This window comes from Motacilla alba, chromosome 2, assembly GCF_015832195.1.
Source record: "Motacilla alba alba isolate MOTALB_02 chromosome 2, Motacilla_alba_V1.0_pri, whole genome shotgun sequence".
Classification (NCBI taxonomy): domain Eukaryota; kingdom Metazoa; phylum Chordata; class Aves; order Passeriformes; family Motacillidae; genus Motacilla; species Motacilla alba.
Window position 1 is genome coordinate 14303487 of NC_052017.1, and position 21556 is coordinate 14325042.

A 21556-nucleotide genomic window follows, 5' to 3' on the forward strand; every position below is an offset into this window, starting at 1 on the left:
AATCTGGAAGAGATTATAAACATTATTTTAAAGCCAGTTTCTGCTTCATTTGAACTAAACTACAAGGTCATTGTTTTGGTATAAAAACTCTAACATTTAAATTTGTTTTGACCCTAGTCAGGACCTGGTTTTAATTTTGCTCCCCTCCCCCTGCCCTCCTTGCTTTTTTTTTTGTCTCGGCGGGAAGCCCGAGAACTCTCCCTCCCTTTTCATTAATTGCAAACATAATGCTAACAAAACTCGGAGCCAGTGAACACATCTCACTTGGCTTTGGAGTTTTATTCATCCCTAAGGTAGAGCTATTATTTCATAATTGGAAGCACCTTCAAGGGACTCTTTTATCAGTAGTTTAATAGATACTTACAGCTCTGCCACTGCTTCCTTGTGAATCTGCCTTGGTGTTAAAGCTTTTATCTTGGCTCAGCTGTTTGCAACTGCTCTGGGGCTCCCCCCTTCCAGGACATAGTTTCATCCTGACCGAAACCAGCATCCTACACAGCTTCACTCCCTCATTGCTGCAGACAGGTGCTCACCATATTTCTTCCCATGCTGCAGGAAGAGATCATGACCTCAGTTATGTAAAACAGCGGATGGAGAGAACATATTATGTACTGGTAAAGTCATGACCTGGTATGTACAAGGCCTCTAGACTTTCTAATTAGGGACTGAGCTAATTAGAACTGGTTAAAATGCCCAGGTAGTGCACACGTTTTTATTTCATGGGCTTCAAAAGAGATATAAGCCTCTAAAAGGTTTAACATTTATTAAATTGAAACCTGACTTTTTAAATGAAGTCTGTGATTACATGAATCAACAATTTTTATGAGAGTTTGGGGATTGCTGTAATGACTTTGATAAGGGTAAGGCGTTTTCACAAACATTTTAGGGAGTGTCAGCTCAGTGAATGGCTGAGGCTGGGGAAAAAGGCATTGGACCACAGCTATGGCAGAGAGGCGCAGTGCAGTGTCACAGCCAAGACAGCCTCTGATTTCTCCTTTTCTTAATAAAGAAAGGACCTACATGACCTGACATGAAACATGCCAGGGGATCCTTCGCATCCGCTTGGGATGTAAAACTATGCTGGCTGAACCAAAATACAGAAAATTTCCATTCTTTCTAATGAAACTTCTATTTTACGATTTAAAAACCACATGAAAATAACCAAGACCCAGCCAGTCTCCTTTTATCACTTTCTCCCATGGTTTCCTCTCTAGTGGAAAGCTGGAATGACTCATTTCTGGCTAGAAGCAGGTGAGACAGCAGCAGCATTGACTGTGTCACCTATTGCTAGGCCAGCCTTCGAGCAATGAAATTCTTTTTAGGGTTTCTGTTCACTTTTTGGTGGAAAGAGGAAGGAAAACCAGCAGAGAAACTTGCAAGAAAGCAAACAGAAGACAAAATGTGGACTTGGATTCCTTAAGATATCTCTGTTTGAAGGAGTGATGGATTGGAAAGGGTTTGGGCCCTGAACTCCAGTGACTCCTTGGGAATGGCTATGATATACTGAAATTACTAAGAACTCTGAGCCAGCACATAGTTTCCTTCATACCAGCCCACTCAGGGACTTGAAATAACTTTTTTTTTTTTTTTTTTTTGTCAGAAGCAAAACTCAGAAATGAAAGCTAGAAGCACAGCTTGTCATGGAAATGTCGTGACCTTCTACCTGACTCTTTCTGCAGTAGCTATTGGCGCAGGAGGATTTTTTTTTTCTTTTATGAAGCAGAATGAAATTCAGAAGAGTTGGTGCAAGGGCTATGATGGAACAGAAGACCTGGAGAAGGAAGAATAAAAGGTGACATCTGTACTAGTCAATTAAAACAGTCTCAGGTGCTGGAACTTGATCATCCATACTGTGAAATTGTGAAAGCAGTCCTCCCCGTGGCTTTGGTGAGAGGCTAGCTTGCCATCTCCCATACATGTTCTGAAATAGGACCATTCCCAGCCAAGCTTTAGACTGTGATTTGCAAAAATGTTTACTCAGTTGAATATCACAGTTAGCAGATTAGGTATTTTGAGTCACTGGCATGTATAGAGTGAAACCTCTTCCACCAGGATTGCTCTCTAGTCAAGAACAGCCCCAGGGTGACCAGGCAATGCCTTTAAGAGAAAATATCATGCTTATATAACAAAAGAATTTGAAGAACATCTGAAATAAAACATGTGTGTCTATTTTTCAAATGATTTCAGGAAGATGAAAATTAAAATCTAAGTCACTCATTTTTCTCCAATGAATTTGTCTAATTCTTTATGAACATGAAAACTTTTGGCATTCACCCTTTCCAGTGGCAGTGATTTCCACTAAGTACATGAACAGACTCTAGAGTGCAATTGACCTGATCACATATGGATGCCTACCTTAAGATGAGATTAATTACTCCCCAGACTCCTTTGATTGTGATAAAAAGAAGTCCACTGAGTCTGAAGGGAGCTTAGTCATCCATCTTTGATGTAGATACACACTAATAGATACCCAAAAAATACTTGGGCAGGATGAACCTCTCCTCTGACTTTTAGCTATGCTTGTGAAGCTGAGGGGAAACCTATCCAGGCTGTCAGTTTCTGTTGTTCCTCAGAAAAAACCACCCAGTATTAACCAGACAACCTCACATAACTTCACTTTGACCATCCACTGAGAGCTTTGCTGGGCCTTGAGGAGCCTCTGTGGTTGCAGGGGACCAGCAATGTGCAGTATGAGCTGGAGCTTCCAGTTTCAGAGCACCCACCAGTGACTGGGTTGTTTACCAAGTGATGCCAGACCCTTGCACTGAAGCGAATTCTGAACTTCTGTGATTTGAGGGACCAGAAACTCCCCTGTGAATCTCCTCTAAGCTTGAAATTGGTGCAATGGAATAAAATTTACTTCAACATGAGTAAAACATTTATCACACTAGGTTTAATTTAATTCTTTTTGCAAAGCTATGCATTATTTGGATTCTGTTTATCAGTGGTTGACAGACAACCCTTCCTTTTCATTAGAAAACATACAAGCTACGTAGAAATTAAAGACACTTATGTGGGGCTATCCTTAATTCTCCAAGCTATAAATAGACATTTACATTGTGCCTTTGAATATGAGCACTTTTTATTATAGGTTTATAAGAATAGATATTACTATTAGAAGGATTAATTGCTTGTTAGCTCAAACCATGATGAGATCAAGACACGATTAGCTGTGCAAAAAAAAAAAAAAAAAAGACTAAGGTTTAGCTTAGGCAGAGGTCTTAGGTCAAGGCAGCACAAAGAAGTGTCCGCCTTCATCTACTGTAGGCTTTAGCTATTCAGTCAGAAAATTATTCATTACTTTTCTCCACTTTTAATTCTGTGCTGTGACTCAGAGGTATATTTCAGTGCTCCACACAGAAGGGATACAGTTTGGAGTATTGTGCTTGATAAGACAAAGGTGATAAACAGTTTAACTACACTGGTGAGTAAGGAACCAGCTCTTGGCAAGAGCAGAATCAAAAGATTCGTTTGACCAAAACAAATCTCACTTTGTTCTTTAGTAAGGCTGACAATCAGATAGCTGCAAATAAAAAAAAAAAAAAAGTCCTTCACTTGCAAACTGAGACTGCAAATACAAACAATAGATATGTTTGAATTTTTGTTACAGCTTCCACTGGATGCTCCTAGAGAGATGTGAATATTGAAGATGACAATGGTGATGTGGCTAACAAACAGAGCAGAGTGAAAAAGCAGGTGTTGGCCACTGTCCACTCTGCCTAATACAATTTGCAAAAATAATCTGCTGGCAAAATGGAAAAATTTTACAAATTCCTTGCTGATTTTTCACAGTAAAACAAATCATCTTCTCTGAACTGTGGATAAAAGTTCCTCCTTAAGGCAGAAAATTCCTTTGTAGTGTCATGGTGAAAGAAGTTCTTTACTGAACTCGTGAGAAATCTGGATTCCTTTTTCTATAGTCTTTACTTTAGTCGTTCCCTCGTCAATTGATTTTCCTTATAATGCACAGTTATATAAATACAAATGGCTCATCTATTAGTTGAGTCAGGAGATGGGGAGTAAACTGACAAGTTCATGCAAAAAGCCCACAGCATCTGCACTTTGTGAAAAAGTGCTTTTGTAGTACAGAGAAAGAACAGAAAGAAGGAATTGATTGTATGTCTATGTGTAGGTGGTAAGAATATTTTTAGATAGAGGTGAGAGGCTGGAAGCTGTCAAAAAACTGAGAGTAGGAGCAGAGTACACAGGAGATGCCCCAGGTAATGTGTTTTAGATCAGGCAAGCTGAACCATTGTATAAAATACATCTGTAAGTAGGATTAAAAGTAAAATAAAACATATTCTATTTATATCAAAAATATTTGCTGAAATAAGTGCCTTTGTCTAAATTCAGAACAGTTTCTCTAGACCATATCACTGCTAAGGTTATAAGACCAAAAAGAGAAAAGGTCTCTAAAAAGGAGTGAAAACTTGAGGGAACAGCAAAATGAGCAAGGTGGATATTTGCAGTATCTGCCTGTTAGATGTGACAAAGCTTTTCGTATTTGCCTTCTTGGTCATTTCCGAAAGAAAGAATCAACACAGTTCATAATGAGATTATGTTTGGTAAGGAGGGGTGGCAAACAATGAATAAACAACCCAGATTTAATACCAATCACGTTTTCAGCAGCACATTTCTGCTGGTTACCTAACACCAGTTCTGGCACTATGAGTAACAGGATGGCAGCAGGCACTCTCAGATATGCATTTCTAATTAATTAAAACATGACACACATCTACAATTACTGTGACTGAGGCATAAAATAATGGACAGCTGAACTTGCAGAGATTTGATATAGACTCAGAAGAAAAAAAATAGAAAAGAAAAAGATGGCAATTTCACCTTCAAAATAATCAGGCTCAGCTTTTTTTATATAAAACACTAGTATTTGAGAACTTTGAATCTGAGAAGTGAAAGCAACAATTCTATGTCTAATTCAAACACCAGAAATAGATTTTTTCAAGACTGGATTCTCAGAACTGTGAAGCTTTTCTATGGATTCATATTTTATCATAGAGAGTAACTATCATCTTTTTTTTCCCCCACAACTGCAGCATTTATAATGTCACTTTCTTATGTAGATTCTTCTCCACCTCTATATGGCTGAGCGCTTCCACAGACCATGTGGGAGCTTAGCCACATTTAAGGGAACTCCCTTTTGGCAAACACAGTTAAATTTGGACAAAGGTTTTGAAGGCTTGGCATAATAGAACAGATAGACACTTCAAACACTGATGTTTCATAAGGAATCAGTTTACAAAGAGAGAGATTGGTGTTGTTGTGTGCAAGGTATGATACAGAACAGTCAGAACACAACAGATACATGAATTGAGTCCTGTACTCTCTACCATAACTTGCATGTACTACATAAAGCAATTACAGTTGGCAGTTCTTTCAGTCTGGGATTTGTGAGGTCAGTACATGTACTGGATGTTTCCAACTAATACATTCATGTAGTCCCATCTGAGGTATGAGTATGGCAGCATTCCTACCTCTCTGGGAAAAACAAGTCACGGTGGGTAAAGGTTGTGAACTTTAGCTCTTTCTAGTCCAGTGAAATGGCAGAGAAATCCTTCATAGGCAGAATACGCAACAGATACTAAAATTGGAACTTGGGCTGGACAGTTTATTTGTAATGTGGAATCTTTCATGACTGCACTTGGGCAGGGACTCAAAATTACATATCTTCTGGCACCTTCAGCCCTATTATGCCTGTTGATCTTATGTGGGACCAATGGTTCAACCCTGACTCAGAGGGAAGAGTGCCTCAGACTGAATCACTAACGCCATATCCTGCAGCACTCTAGCGAAGCCTTGGCAGTAAGGAAGGATAATTACAATGTGGTTACTGTGACTGATTTTTGGGATGCTTTTATATACACCTCAGGCATGTCAGCAGGTAAAATGCAGTCAGCTTGTTCAGAAGTACCCAAGTGTCCCAAATACGTTATTTTTTACCACAAAACTGGGCATACAGATAGAATCCTACTAGACAGAAACATCCAAGAATTACTTTATATCTTTTTCATGTATGTGTAATTTACAAAAGACTGAGCATGAATAAAAAACTACTGTCCTTTTACACATCTTCTGCCTTTTTAAATGGACATCTATATACAAGATGTTGTTTCCCTTACAATAGAAATGTCTAGTCTGTTTTTTGCAGACCCTGTGAATAACTGCTGAACGCATGGGTGTGACAGTGTTATCAGTCTTACAACACCAACAGAATTTTAATAATTATGTTTTGTGAACAGACAGCCCAAAGTGAAATGATCCTTGGTGTCACAGGGACATTCTCACAAGTATTCAGGTTCGAGAAGAAGAAGCTTTAAGGTGTATGCAGTGTTTTCTACTTGTCTTGCAAGTTTGTTGCATAACACACATGAGATTTCAAGGAACTGTCAATATTGAAAGTTCAAGATGGATTGCAATTCCATATGAAAATATGTCCACATGTTCAATTAAACCTATTGATGCTGTTTTCATCTTTTCCTCAGATAAAGACTGTTTTTCTCTCCTACTGGCACTTCTCTGGTCTTTTCCCATTACTTGTCCTTCCCTCAGCAAACCTGTTCTTTCCACCTTTTGATGGTTTTACTGTCTCCTTCCTCCTTCCGTGTGTTAAAATAGTCAAAGAAGAAGTTAGACCAGCATTACTCTTTGTTAGATTAATAGAGTGCAGACAGTTTATGTCTCCATGCCATTGTTTCAGGCTGTTTGCAGATTCATTCAGATACTGCTGTATCAGTTACAGTCAGTTCATGCTTTCAAGGTTATCTTTGCAACCAGGAGAACTAGATACTGCTTTTTCAAAGAGAAAGATAAGATTACTTACAATTTGAAAATGCTGTGAAGGCCGCCTAAATATTTTCAAACAATGTTTGAAAACTTTTTTTTATATAGTAGGAGATACCGAGCGAATTAACTCGAAATAAATGTCAAGGACTATTTCTTATTATCTCTCTTTGGGCAACTATTTAAAAAATGTGGTTTCTTCAGGTATCGTCCACTAAACAGTCAGACCGACCCCTGTTTGCAGCGAGGAAGGTGCGTGGTTTTTGTTTTCCCTCTGTTCGTTTCACCGGGGACAGAACGGCCTGGGTGTTTCACACTCCGCATCACTCGGGAGCTGTTGGCGTCGCTCCAGCAGCCGCACCGGAGCACTTCAGAGCCCGCGGCGAGGTGCACGGCAGGAGGACGGCGCGGCCGGTGCGATCACCGATTTCTCACCGGGGGCCGGGCGGTCCCGGGCACCGCCCCCCGCCCCACCCCCGCCCGGGCCCGCCCCGGCACGTGACCCACGGTGACGCCGCCGTGCCCCGGAGCCGACACTCGCCGGGGCCGCGGCGGGAGCGGAGCGGGAGCCGCCGCAGCCGGAGCGGGGCCCGGGCGGCAGGTGGGTGGCTGCGCCGCGCCCCTCGGCCCGCCGGGGGGGCGGGGATGGGGACGGGGATGAGGGCGGCGACGAGCGCGGCGCTGCCGCCACCGGGACGGTCGGGCAGGGCTGGGGGGCCCCGCGGGGGCACGTCCGCCCCCGGGCCGGCGCAGCGGCCGCAGCCCCCCGGCGCCGCCTCCCGCCTGCCTCTCCCGGGGCGCCTCGCGGAGCGCTCCCCGCGCCCGCCGGGGGTCCGGGCGGCGCCGCCCCGCGCTGCCCCCGGCGGCGGCGGCGGCTCCGTTCCGCGGGTGGCGCCGGGAGCGCCGAGTTGGCGGCGCCGGGAGGCAGCTCCGCACCTGGGCGCTGCCGCGGGCCGCGCTGCCGGGCGGCGGGGCCGGGCCGCCCGCGCTGCCGTGTGCGAGCGGCGCCCGCTCACCTGCGGGAGACAAAGGCAGGCAGCGGCGGCCCCGCCGCCCTTCCCGGGCGCCCCCGCCGGGCCTGGGGGATCTGCCGCCCTTCTGCGAACTTGAGCGCGGTAACTTGGGGTGGCTGGGCTGGGCTGGTCGGGGCGGCCGTGCCGGGCTATTTATAGCCAGTCCTCGCAGTCAACAACTCAACAAAAGCCCGCACCGAGCAGCGAGCGGGGCTGGCAGCGAGCGAGCGAGCGAGCGAGCGGGGGGAGGGGGGGCGCGGGCTGCAGCGGCGCTGAAAAGTTGTCCTGACACTTGTTTAAAATGCATCGCTTATTCAGTGCTCTGAGTCACGGGCAATTATTAAATGGTTGCTTATTATGCCTCTAGCGTTTAAAGACGGGTGAGCTCCGGGTAGGTAGTTTACTTGCGAGTAGTGCTCGATTTCGAAGCGTGTTTGAGGAAAGAGTGAAGGGCTAAGCTTGTTTTCATACAGCTTGTAAGTTGTCTGGTTTTGGTTATATCTGTCCTTTCCATTTGCCTCTATTTGTGTGCAACTTTTGCATGCTCTCAATGCGAGCTTTGCCGAGGGTGGCTCTTACAGGCACTGCTGAGGATTGGTCTGCAGAAAAATACTGGCTGAGGAGTCAGGTGTGCTGGACAAGCAGTGGTGCCCCTTGGGAAGAAAGGTATCAGTGGGGTTGAAGTCTGACAAGAGACCAGTCTCCCAGGCAGTGGTCCTGCAGAAACAGACTGAACCCCTAAGGAAACTGCCCAGGTAGAAGCAGAATCATGGAATCTGTTGAGGTGTTGCCAGGGTATCTCATCTGGCCTGAACTGTTAAGAATTTGTCTTAATTTAGCCATCATAATTGAGTTTATTTCTGTCTCAGCGCTGCACAAGGGTTCATTTCAGTAGTGGGTGAAGTTTGATGCTGAAAATGGAAAAAGATTACACAAGTCAACTGCTGCTGCTTTGTAGGACACTGTGAACAAGGTCACACAAAGAAATTTAAGGCGATCTGTTAGTACTCAGTAGCATTTTAAACAATTTATTATCTGCTTGTATTGGAAAGTAAGTAACAATTCCCTGTCCCCAGTAAGGTTTTTTTTTTTGTTTGTTTGTTTGTTTTCCCTAGAGGAAAATAAAAGAAATAGCAAAAAGTATTTTAGGTTATTTCCCAAGACTCAGTTACCTGGTTCTGGAAGATGAGAAGTAAATGCTCTATGCCTGATAATTTCACAAGAGAGGGTGGGGGTGAGTCTTGAATTCTAGGATAAAGGTAGGGGTGATCATGTCTCATACGATAGATGAGCAGATTGTACGTGTATCACATATGATCATATTTATGATTCTGTGTCTTAGGACCGTGCTTCTTTCAAGTGTTTGCATGGACTTCAGGATCAATCGAGAGAGCATCATTCTGTAGCTAAGACTGGATGCTGTAAGGAGGTGAGGGTGTAGCTGCTGGGTTTAGGTCGCTCTGGGAAAGGCTGAGCTCTGAGCGCACCTACAGCTCTCCGAACCCTGCCCGTCTGAGGGTGATTGGAGCTGTCACATCGGCTCTAGATAAAAACAGTCTCGTTTTGTGGGGACGCACATAAAAATGTAGCCAGAGGCAAGTGTTGGCATGCCGAACCCCGGGTGCTGCGTGTGCACCCGCTTGTGGGGAGAGTTCCCCGGAGCTGGTGGGGCACGGGCCGGCCCGGTGCCGGGAGGGGCCGGTGGGGCAGGGCCGGCCCGGTGCCGGGAGGGGCCGGTGGGGCAGGGCCGGCCCGGTGCCGGGAGGGGCCGGTGGGGCAGGGCCCGGTGCCGGGAGGGGCCGGTGGGGCAGGGGCAGGGCCCGGTGCCGGGAGGGGCCGGTGGGGCAGGGCCGGCCCGGTGCCGGGAGGGGCCGGTGGGGCAGGGGCAGGGCCCGGTGCCGGGAGGGGCCGGTGGGGCAGGGGCAGGGCCCGGTGCCGGGAGGGGCCGGTGGGGCAGGGCCCGGTGCCGGGAGGGGCCGGTGGGGCAGGGCTGGCCAGGGCAGGGGCGCGCCCGCGGGCGGAGGGGTGGGGGAAGGGAGGAGCTGACCTCTGCGAGCACCCAGGGCTGCCAGCCTTACTCAGCCTTAGCTGAGTAAGAGATGGGAACGGTTCCATCGCAGCCGGAGTCCGAAGGGATCTCTCTGCCCCGGTGTCGAGTGAAAGCCCTGCTCGCCTCTCTCGCACCGGCTGCCGCTGCCGGTGCCGTGCCTGCCCTCGCCAGGCTCCGCTCCCGTGGGACAGCGGGAATGCCCCGTGAAATGGTGGCTTGTGTGTCCATGTGGGGAAGTGACCCACCTTTGATCATTTGCCAGTAGCGATTGGGGTTTTATTCACCAGGAGAAAAGCGAGGTCTGAGTCTCTTTTTTGGCGTTCATGAACATAGGTTTTCTTAGTGAGGCCATTTGTTATTAATATCTCAATCAGATACGGAGACACTATTTAAGGTATGAAAGCCTACAGATGTTCTCTGTGGAAGTAAATTATTTTTCATACTTATCATCCTCTAATTAGAGTAATTCAACCTTCTTTACCAATGTGGATGCCATCGAGCATGACCGGTAAATGGTAAGGAATAAAAAGTACTGTGAGGTTCCAAGGACTGACCAGCCGCATCACTTCAGCTGGTGACTAGTAGCACAATGAAGTCAGTACTCCGAGTGTCAATATTGTGCATTCACACCTGCATTGTTGTGAGCCCCTTACAGCAGAGGTTTGACCAAGGCTCCCGTGGCTCTTTAAACTGTGTTCTATGAGACAGCTTCATGAAAGGGCACTGCAATTAGCTGTCCCCTGGGCTGCAGAGAGTACAGGCAGTCTACCTTTTGTGACACAAGAGCTGCATTAAAAACATTAAAACAAACCAAAAATTAATTCATTTGAATCTGTGAAATCAAGGCCGTGGTAGTTGTTTGCTGATTTTCAGGGTTAATTTCCCACCTATACCATACATATTTCTTGCTTTTTTGGGTTGAGGAGGAGAATTAGAGCCTTGCTCAATCCTGGTGATGTGATCTGTTTGTAAAACTGTTTTAGTATTCTGGCTGAACACAGCCTGTCTCTCTTTAATCATATGTTCAACATTACCAAATGTTTGCTATTGACTTGATAATTTTGCAGCTTTGATGAAAGACTAAAAATTGTGCTGCTTATTTTTGTTTTTTCCTTTTTGTTGTTATTTTTTAGAAAGGCATTAGGCCGCAAAAATTACTTCAAAAGTGGGTAGAGCTATTTTTGTAGCGGTTCTGTTTTATTTAACTTGTATTATTCAAAATTCTGGTTTTTTTTTAAACATAACATGCAACTTGTTGAACCTTTCTGTTTTGAAAAAATGTTAAGCGCTCATTCTCAATAAATAGTCATATGGAACCAGCAAAAAAGGAATGAAAAATCCAAGCTTTTAAACATTTGTTAGTCCTGTGGGAAGCCAGAGGCTTATGTTCTCTCTTTGGTTTCTGTGTGGGAGAAGGAGATTTTGAATGGATCCTTGTCCTATGGTTCAGCTTTTTGAGGTAACAGAGCTTTGAGGTAGACTGCAGCTTGGTAAGACTTGCATTTTTCTGAAGTCTGACCTCGAAGCTGTAAAAGGGGTTGATAGCAGCTTTGAAGAAGTGTTGGAAGGAGTCAGGTTTGCTAAGAAGAAAAAAATAGCATTTGCATGGTAGAGCTTCCAAAACTAGGAAGAGAGTGGGAATGGCTGCAATTTGTTCATGCTTACCTTCTGCTGCTGTTGCTAAACAACTGCAGAGCTGCACTTAAAAACACCTATTTATGTAGAATAGCAGGTAAGCAAGTTGTTTTGTACTGAGGCTGTAAATAGACTTTGAATGTCATCGTACCATTTTGTGGTAGAGAGTAAACACCAGAAGCCTGGCATTCTTTTCTACTGCTTTGTGTTCCTATTGTCAGCTTTGTTGAATTTGGTACCATCATTCCTTCTGTCAAGTCTTTGATAAAATTGTAAATCTGACTTTGTGATTCTGTTTGGAGCCTTGAAAATGGTGGTGGCTTCCTGATTACCTGTAGGAAATGCTTCTTGGAAGTAAAAGAAGATGGTCTGTGGGAGAGAGACACAGATTAAAGATGGGCACTTCTGTCTTGGTGTAATACTTTAGCTTTTTACCTTCTGCTTGGTCTCTGAGTTATGAGTCAAATGTATTTTTTCAAGGTTCAGATCAAATAACAGAAATGGCAAAAGAAAATTGAATGATCCTTAGTGGTTTCTGCTTTAGATCTCCCCAGAAGTTCTTTTCTGTTGTTATTTCTGTCCTTAGTCCCATTTAGCAGCTGAGTTCGCTCTGCATGTGTGTGCCTGCATGGAATTGCATTAGTTCCACTCTATGGCAGGGTAAAGGCTACAAACCTCATCACAAAGTCTTAACTTGCAGAGCTGCAAGTTTCTACGTAACTTTTCTCATTTGTGAAATGTGCATTTAAAAATAAAAAGATATGTTTGTTAATCTTCATAAGATTAAATAGGGCAACATTTTACTTGAATTCTCCTGCTTTCTGTGTGAATGATGGAGATCTTACATGCTTTGATTTTCAAGGTTAAAAATCCTACCTTTCCTGTTAATTTACTATCTTGTGTTCAGTGCAAGCTGGCAAGACTAATGCTTACCCACCAGTGAATTTGGACATTGATGCTACATGATTAAATAGAATTTGTTCATGGGTGTGGATGCAGTGGCAGTTGTCTGGATTATAAAGATGCTGAAAAGTACTTTTCAGAATTTTCATGTAGTATTAATTATTTCATTACCCATTTTGGTTCATAGTCCTGTTTTGTCGCTGTGGAGGTTTTTGTTTGCGTTTTAAGATTTAGCCCTTAAACATTTGGTTAGATCAGGTTTTCTCTGAGGTAAATAAGTATTCTTTGGAATATTTTGATTAAAACTACTGTATTAACAGTTTATTTAAGAAATTATTCATTTAAGCCTATATTATTTATTTATTTAGGCTTATTTATTTAAGCCTAAATGTAAGCAAGAGATTGACTCAGATCAGCCCCCTCACCAAATCCCCAGTGATCAATCAATGTTAATCAGTAATAGAAACAATAACTAATTAATTAATGAAGCTAATGAGCCACTTGATAGCAGCAGGCTTGTGTGAATAGGACAGTTCAATCGGTGACCTAAGTTGTTCTACTGATTTTCTATTTCAACACTTAGAAGGATATCTGAAAATACTGCATGTTTCCATCAATTAGTCTAAGTAGGCAGGATTTTTTAAAAACTGTTTTTTATCCAAAGTGCTCTTAAACAGCCACTTGATTACATATACTTTTTTTTTTCTTACAGCTCTGAACATTAACAGGAAAATAACATTGAAACAGAATGTTGCTTACCTTTTGTCTGAAAAGGTGAAATATTTTCAGATAGAAATGGCTGATAAGGGTGGGAAGATGCTTCCTGGACAATTTTACATTCAAGTGGAGTATGACTATGAGTATGAGGCCAAGGACAAGAAAATTGTGATCAAGCAAGGGGAGAAATACATCTTAGTGAAAAAGACTAATGATGATTGGTGGCAAGTCAAAAGAGACGAAAATTCCAAACCCTTTTATGTGCCAGCTCAATATGTGAAGGAAATACCCCGGAAAGCACTGATGCCACCTGTGAAGCAGGCAAGCATGTTGCCAAATAACACCTTGAAGCTGACACATGGGTTACAGAGATCAACAGAAAATGTGAATAAGTCACCAGAGCTTTCTAGTTTTGGAAAATCTTCTCCAGTTCAAGTGTCTTGCTTAGTTCGAGATGCCAATCAAAATCTGGGACCGAACAATAGCCCCTGTCAAACTTTTGGTTTGAGTCTGGACCTTACCCAGAACAATGGAAAACTTAATAACGAGTTGCAATCTCCCAAGGTTTCCAATCAGTTTAGAACCATTTCCATGGGTCATTTCCCATGCCCAGAGTTCTTGGAAATAGAGAAGACCAGCTTTTTGCACGAACAATCTTGTGATTCAGCAGGAGAAGGCTCAGAAAAAATTCACCAAGATTCAGAGTCCGGAGATGAACTCAGTAGTAGTTCCACAGAACAAGTGCAGGTAGGTGGAAAAATGGCCACCGTGTCTGGTTTGTTTTCTTTTTTTATTGCCATAATTGTCTGCTACAGTTTTGAGACTTATTCCCAAAAATTTCCAATTGTTCAAATAAAAATGTCTTCTCTCAGCTTTAAATTGTTCCTGAAATTGAAAGAGTTCATGTGTTTAGTTCTTGCAGAATTTCTGTGGAAATTGATTCCATTTACATTATTCTGATTTAAAGAAAGAACAATAGTGTTTCCATATTAAGATTGTTTTAATATGACATGGAATTTGGGTTATATTTTCTTTCAGAGGAAGGGAGCCTACTGCTGTAACTCCTCATGACTTGGCCTGTTGAAATGTGCAAGTTACTGTCAGTTTTCCCTAAGTGTGTATGGATAACATAAGAACTGTAAATTAATGTCTTAGTGGTTTTAATTACACTTAAGACTTACATGGAGTTGAATTTCTGGCTTGATCATTTTATTTGTGGACTGTTTTAATGAGTCAGCCCTGCCAATTCTGCTTCTCACAACTTTACTCTGGATTAAAACTCAAAACATGTGAGTTTGTTAATTAGTATGGAAGAATCTCAGGAATGATGTACTCCTACTTCAGGCTAAAACTGAGCATTGACGGCCTTTGTCCTTGGTAAAGCAGTTTCTCTCACTTCTTAATTTTTTTTTTTTTAACAGGCATCCCCTGCCCCCATCAAAAGATTAGAACTCTGACTTAATCAGGTCACTTCTGGTATGGGTAACCAAGTTAATTAGTCTATTGTAATCCAGGTTTGCTCTTAAACCAGTGATGTATGTGTGCATACACATAGTTATATATTTATATATGTGTGTATGTAGATAATTCCCTGCCTCACACTTGCCTTCCCCATCTTTCTTTAGGGACATGTTCAATTATTTTAAATTCTGTTCAAAGCTCCCTACTCTTGAACTTAATCTGTAGTGTGAAACTGTTTTTGCTTGGATAAAAACTGATTGTTACAGTAAATCCCACTTGGCAGCATGTGTTCAGAGTACCAGAGTATTTCAAATCAAACTTGATGCTAACATTAGACATGAAAGGTTTTACCATTGAGAGCTGTGAATCAGTAGTTTGCTAACAAGAAACGAGGACAAAGCTGCTTAGGAACGAGTCAGTATGGGAAGATCTTAGAGATACAAGATTGATTAGGTGAATTACAGAGTCTTGAACTGTGTGTATATATATTTATTGAAACACCCAGAATCCATAGCTTTTCAATATCCTACTATATTCTTGGCTTCATTCTTGATATTCAGAGTTTCTGTAGTTATGGGACATCATGTCTCTAATATGTGTATATTTTATGTTAGTTTTAACTTCATCACCCCTCCCCCAAATATTATGGAATGAATGGGATTACTGAATTTAGTTTATTTTCTTCAGTAATGTCTTTCTTACATAGTGTGAGAATCCATGAGCTTTCTTGCACTTTCTTTATAGCACTGCCCTAGCTCAGTGTAGTTGATATGAACCGCTCAGAACTTGGCACAATGAAGTGATTACTAGATATTTATTTTAGAAGTGTGTGTTGGCATGTTACTGCCATATTAATCAATTGCCAAACAAATCATGAAAATACCAAGGAATGTTTAGAAAGTATATCCTACTTTAAATAGTTTACCACATTAAAATTTATATTACGTGGTAGGACAGTTCCTTCTTCTGTGTCGATTATAATTTGATGCATTTCCTTCTCTAAAGCAGATGGAATTAATATTACATGGGTGTCTTTTGTCAATAATAAATATATGGCCTGCAGCTCAGTTTCCACTGGACTTTGTGCCTCTTGATGCAGTGACACTTAATCTTTTCATCATTCTTCCCTCTCCCCACTATACTTTATTCAACACTACAACTGATTTATAAATTTATATTTGAGTGGAGCAGCAATGCATGTATTGTAGACACTGTGTTATGGATGGTCTGAGGGGGGAGCTTTCACAGTGTTTAAGAATAACAAATGCTAAAAATGCCACATTTTGGCTGTGGAAAATACTTGGCAGTTTCACTTGCCATTATGAGAATCTTGGGCAGCAAGAGTGTGGATGCTTGCTACGCCTTGCAGTTTGCTTTATTTTGTAACTTAATCTCATGGTGCATAATTGCAAGGTCTTTAGATACAATGAAAATGTTTGACATTTAGTAGCCGTGGGGATTAAAGCAGTGGTAGAACTGATGTCACCGTTAGCTCAGTCTAGATGTTCAGAATGCCAGCCTTCGCACTGGAACAGCTTGGCAGTTTTTTTAGAATTCTTTCAATAATGAGCATTGTTTAGTAGAAATCAGCTGTGTAGAAATTAATGGCTCAGAAAGCTGTTTTTATTGCTCTTAGTCTGTAGTGAGAACATCAAGTTCCTGGCTTTCACGCACAAACAGGATTTCACTTCACAAGACTGACTGCTTCTCCCTCCCCTGCCTGCCGTGGAGTTCAGTTTTATGCAGTCTGCATTATAATAAACTCTAAGATACAGGTGTTTTGTCTTAAATTTGTAAGATTAGAAGCTAGAATTACCTTAGTAATGCCTTCATGTAAGTAATTTTTGGTAGTGTTGAGGTAATGGCATTCAGCTTTAGCCTGACCTTTAGTGTGTTTTCACTGTCCTTGAGTACAAATATATGAGATACAGAGGAATGCTTCTCTTGTGAGATCTTTCTAAGAAGTGGTTACATTATTCCCTGAAGATTATCCTCCTCCTCCTCCTCCTCCTTTCCAGTAATGAAGTGCTCGTTCTGCAACTGTACAGTCTTGAAGTCATAGGCTTAATGGCTGTGGAAATGCTGGAAGATCTAGAGCCTCCAAAGTAATGCATAAAGGAAGGATGGTTTAGCAGATGAAATGTGTGAAGGACAGAGATGTGGCAGTGTGAGCAGAAGTGTTTGCTAATGAAGATGCAGCAAGGGGTCTGGTCGAGAGAAACATCCGGACTGGATAATAAACATTTTTGGCATTTTATGCAAAGAAATTGCAACTGTTGGTTGCCACTCTGGTGCATAAGGCATTGCAAGAACCATGCGTTAGCTTATGGACTTGAACTGTGGGAGGCTGGAGGTAATTAGAGGAAGTAGGGCTTGAGAGGAAACAAGCTTCAGTTTAACCAGATTTAAATCTCCGGTGTTGACAGTAACTGCAGGTCGAATTGGAACTGAATGAAATGGTTTGAGTGAATGCACAAGAATCACTGAGACAATGGGGGCACTCAAAGCTGTGAGAGTCAATGAAGTTCAATAAGATTTTAGGAAAATGGTGTCAGGTGTCATGTCCTGATCCCAAGGAAAGGGCAAAAATATTCCTCAGGGAGGCCAAGGATATGGGAAAGAAGGAAAGTTCTGAAAGAGTGATTCTTTAGCAGATACGGACAGTACTTGAAAGAGCAGATGGGATGTCTGAGCAGTGTGCAGTAGAAGCAGAGACCAGGGTAATTGTTCTGAAGTTAAAAAAAAAAAAAAAAAAAAAAGGCACTAACACGTTCAGGCATGCCCAAACGGGCAGGAAAAGCTGAAGCAAAAGGAGAAGACATTACAAATGGTCTTTAAAAAGCACCCTGGGCAATTGTTGCTTTCCTACCAAGTTTTGAGAGAGAAGGTGGAAGGTGTGCAGACAGGGAGAGAGTTGGATAAGTTCAGAGATCATGTTAAGAACATTTAGGTGATATCTTTGAGGATGATACTTTGTGATAAAATTACAGACAGAAATTAAAATCTGCTTTTGGCAATGCTAATGCATAACCTATGGGAAATAACTTTGTTTCTGATGCGTCTTACCTTCTCTTTTGTCATAGCAGACATAGAGTGTATTTAAGAGTAAATACATGGCACAGTCTTAATGTTACTTTTTATGCTTATTAAAAGTTACTTTTAGCAGCAGGTTGGTTTTAATCATTATAAATATAGACAGTGACCTATTTGCAAAGATTGTTCTGTCTTTCATCCTCTTTAGTAATTGACTATTGCATAAACTGTGAAGCACTAAAGGGGATTATCACCAGGATGGCTGTTTTGCTTTGATTAATTCTGAGTAGTAAAGATCTTAAAGAGCTCTTTCTGTCTTGCCTTTGCAATTTCTGTGTGATTGCAGTAAGTTTTTAGTCAGGAAAACAAAATATTTTCTGTTTCTGTGGATGTCAGAGCATATCTTCTGGATATCTTGGCATTCTTGACTTGGTCACTTAGTTGAAAGACTGGTGGCAGGTTATTAGTGTTAGACTGCCTTGCTGGTCAAACATTAAACCTCTTAAATAAATGGCTATCACTGTTTTGCAGGGCAGAGAATCAGTTTGCTTTTATGTAAGAAGTTTCATGCTATTTTTTAAATTTCATTTTTATTTCATTCATTTGTCCTAGAGATGAGTAATTTGACAATATGAAGGAAGCATACAAGATTTTTTTCTTAATAAAACTGAACATGTTTGCAGATTCATGGTGATATGTATAATGTAGTAGTTTGAATTATGTTTTAAGTACCATCCTTTAGTCTCTTGCTTTCTTAAAAACAGCATTTGTTATTCTAATGATGTTAAATGCTGAAATATGCACATTATGATGAGGCGAAGAATAACTTTCAATGACAAGGAACTAAAAGCTTTATAATTTAAGGAGTTTTATAAAACATTAATATTTTTTTTCTGTGGTTTCGGTAGCTGCTGCTAGAGCTTTGTAAACAGCTTGAAATGCTTGCTAAATTATGTTAATAACTCAAAGGTTCTGGACAGATAATATTAAGGAATATTTTTCCTGGCTGGTTTTGTGTATGTGTTTTTTTTTTTCCCCCTACACAGTGTCAACAGGTCTGGATAGTATCACTTACAGTGCTGCTGTTTGTGATCAGCCTCTCTGTAGTTTGAATATGTAATTTAGGGTGCTGATCGTTCTCCCTCTCAGCCCAGGTGAGTAAATCTGGATTTAGGTGCCCTAAAATGAGCAGCCCTTGTGTGGCACATACGCTGCCTACAGCCCGTATCCCATATGCTCCTCTGCACATCCCTGCTGCAAATCAGATTGAGCTTCCTTAAAAAAATAAACAGCAAGCATCAGTGTTATCTGTGTGAGGCAGTTGTCACAAAATCACGACCTGTGAGACAAGTTGGTTTTAGTTGACTGGCTTGTTCTAATACTGGTGTTGGAATGCTCAGCTGAATAAGCTACAGATCTGCTTGGTACATGCAGCTTTGTGTTGTGCTCTCACTTGAAACAAACATCTAGTGCACTGTCAAAATTCTGCAAGTGCCAGCACAGTCTTTTGACTCTTGCACCCCTATTTACCCTAATTTCATGCAGAAAATGATGAAATGGAACTTTGATGGCACTGATTTAGATGAATAAACCCGTGTCTTTTATCCTGGTAGGATTCCTAGCTCAAATGAAGCTCAAGCTGCACTGTGTAAGGAAAATAGTCATAATATGGAATTGATTTTTCTGTTTTTACCTAGAAAATGTAATTTCTAGTGTGCAATGTGTCAGTTTTGGTGCCTGTGTCCCACCTGCCTTTTCTTTTGAACTCGCCAAGTGCCAGCCTCAGCAGGGTGATGACAGAGTCTTTAGGGATGGTGCAGTAAATGCTTAAACAGGAAAGCAGTCCTAGGAAGAGGAATGGGTGTTTTGTCTCACTGCTGCCTAAGTTGAAAGCAGCTGGAGATACTGGGGATTTGGTTTTCTCGTTGGCAGTGCTTCTGTCATTTGAAGTAGGGAACCACCAGACACAGAAAAGGCTGTTACAGGTAAAACCCTGCATGAGACTGTTTTGAGAATATTTGATCCTATTTTGTTCTCTCACATAACTCTGGGTACAAACAATTGCTTTTGCTGTGTCTTTACCTGGTTACAATCTAGGCAGTTGTTTAATATTGCAGTGCTTGCCTGTAGAACAAAGGTGCTGTTATTCTGTAGAATCCTAAAGAAAGTATCATTTGTTTCACAGCAGTGTGACAAAACATCAGGGAACGTATGACTCTGTAGAATAAAATGCAAAACACTTTTTTCCTTTTTTTTAGGCAGCTCTCTGGAATAGTAGACATTTGTGCTTAAAAAAAAAGCAGGCAAAATCTGTGCATATCTAGTACCCAAACAGCTGATAGGTCTCTGTGCCTTGGGAGGTATGTTTGATTTGAAAACGATAGAGACAAATGGGTTTTGCCTTCATGTGGAGTTTGTTCTAAAGCTGAGGGCAATACTTCTGGACAAAACAGTCATTCAGGATAGTAAGAACTGAGCATTTTCAAATGACTTCTGTGATTGTGAGTAACTGGACAACATACTGTTAGAATATTTGTATCAATTTTGAATTTAGCCTATCTTAAAAAGTCTTCTGACCTAGTTGTTGGGAAAGCCAGTAGATTTCTAGTAGATTATATTCTATTCTGGTAGATATGAAAGTGCTAGGTTAGTGCAGAGAGGCATTCAAACAAGCATAGAGAATGTCACTAGTAGGCAGTGGTGCAGAACGAAAATGCAGAATGCAAATTTCTTGGTGTTTCTGTATTCTAAATAACATGCAGTTGCTGGCCTCTTTCATCTTGAAAAGGAGGTAATTTTGATATATTTTTCCCCCATCTTTTGATAGTTTAAGAGTTTGTAAACTCTTTTGCCAGAGATTTGGAGCTTGTGTACAATGATGCTGTGAAGACTGGCATAGGTGTTTGGAGTCTGTATCTTAATTCATTCTAGTTTTCCATCTGATAAGTTTTGTAAATGAAAGCTAGAAGTTGAGGAGCTGTCTGAATGAATTTAGGTTATTGCTTATGTTGAGTTTTGATGTTAAATTATCTGGTTTCACCGTCTACTTATAATCAAAATCATGATTAGAAACTTGGACTCCTATTTTAAATCTGAAATTACATATTACATTTTGAATTTAAATAATTTAGTTTTTATTATTCCCTTTTAAAATAGTTTACCTAAGGCTTCTGGATGATTTTCAGATCATCTAGTTAAATGTAGTAACTTCCCTGTATTTTGTTTAAATGCAGTGCTGAAGAGCAGAGTTTTATGTCTGTTTTCTGCTGGTGTGTAGTGTACACAGTTGCCATCTTTTGCTTTTGTGGATTGTTTTTCAGCTGAATCACTTTGCTGCTCCAGCCACGGCTCTACAAATATTTATTTCCAGTGCTGCAGAGAGGTGATGGTGCTGGCCTGGGCAGTGTTATGACGAGTCTGTCACTAGCCTGTGACTCCTTTTTAAAGGAACTCCTGGATATGGCAGCGTGGATAGGCTGCCTTTATGGCAGCCTGGAACTCCTTTATGGCAGCCAGTCTAGTGCAAAGTTAGCAGAAGTGAAGGACTTGAGGACACACTTGCCTTTTTACTGTCACTGATGTGATGTGACTCAGGCAACAAGTGTGCTTATGCAATACTGTAATAAAATGCTATGTCTGATAAAAACAAAAATACTGCTAGCAAACTTTCTGGACTCTCAGCTGGTAGTTCAGCATGCCTAGTAATATTGCATGCTCATTTATTTTCTAGAGAGCTTGAAAGATCACCAGGATATTGATTGGAAATTATTAATGGTAAACCAGAAATGTTACAGTTTTGCACATAACTATTGTTTAAGTATTTAGAAGAAGCTTTATCCTGCACTAAATTGTTGCAACAGTAAATGACGTTCTTGAGTGACTTTGATTTGACTGCTTTTCCTATTGAAATTGAATGCAGGTGCTTCCTTCCTCCCCCCAGCCCCCA

General features: G+C 41.6%; 1 protein-coding gene across 10 annotated transcripts in view; it reads left to right on the forward strand.

The window, feature by feature from the left end:
• The first annotated feature begins 6972 nt into the window (after positions 1 to 6972).
• The window catches only part of ARHGAP12 (Rho GTPase activating protein 12), a 76212-nt gene continuing 61628 nt past the window's right edge, over positions 6973 to 21556 (forward strand). For 8 of the 10 annotated variants that reach the window (XM_038125838.1, XM_038125844.1, XM_038125853.1 and 5 more), the window contains exons 1-2: positions 6973 to 7399; positions 13112 to 13863. In XM_038125838.1, the coding sequence (XP_037981766.1) occupies positions 6988 to 7399; positions 13112 to 13863 (1164 nt within the window). In that variant the 5' untranslated portion in view covers positions 6973 to 6987. Of the gene's footprint in view, positions 7400 to 7731; positions 7914 to 9153; positions 9241 to 13111; positions 13864 to 21556 lie in introns of those variants that run through there. The other 2 variants (XM_038125900.1, XM_038125906.1) reach the window with 2 other exon arrangements.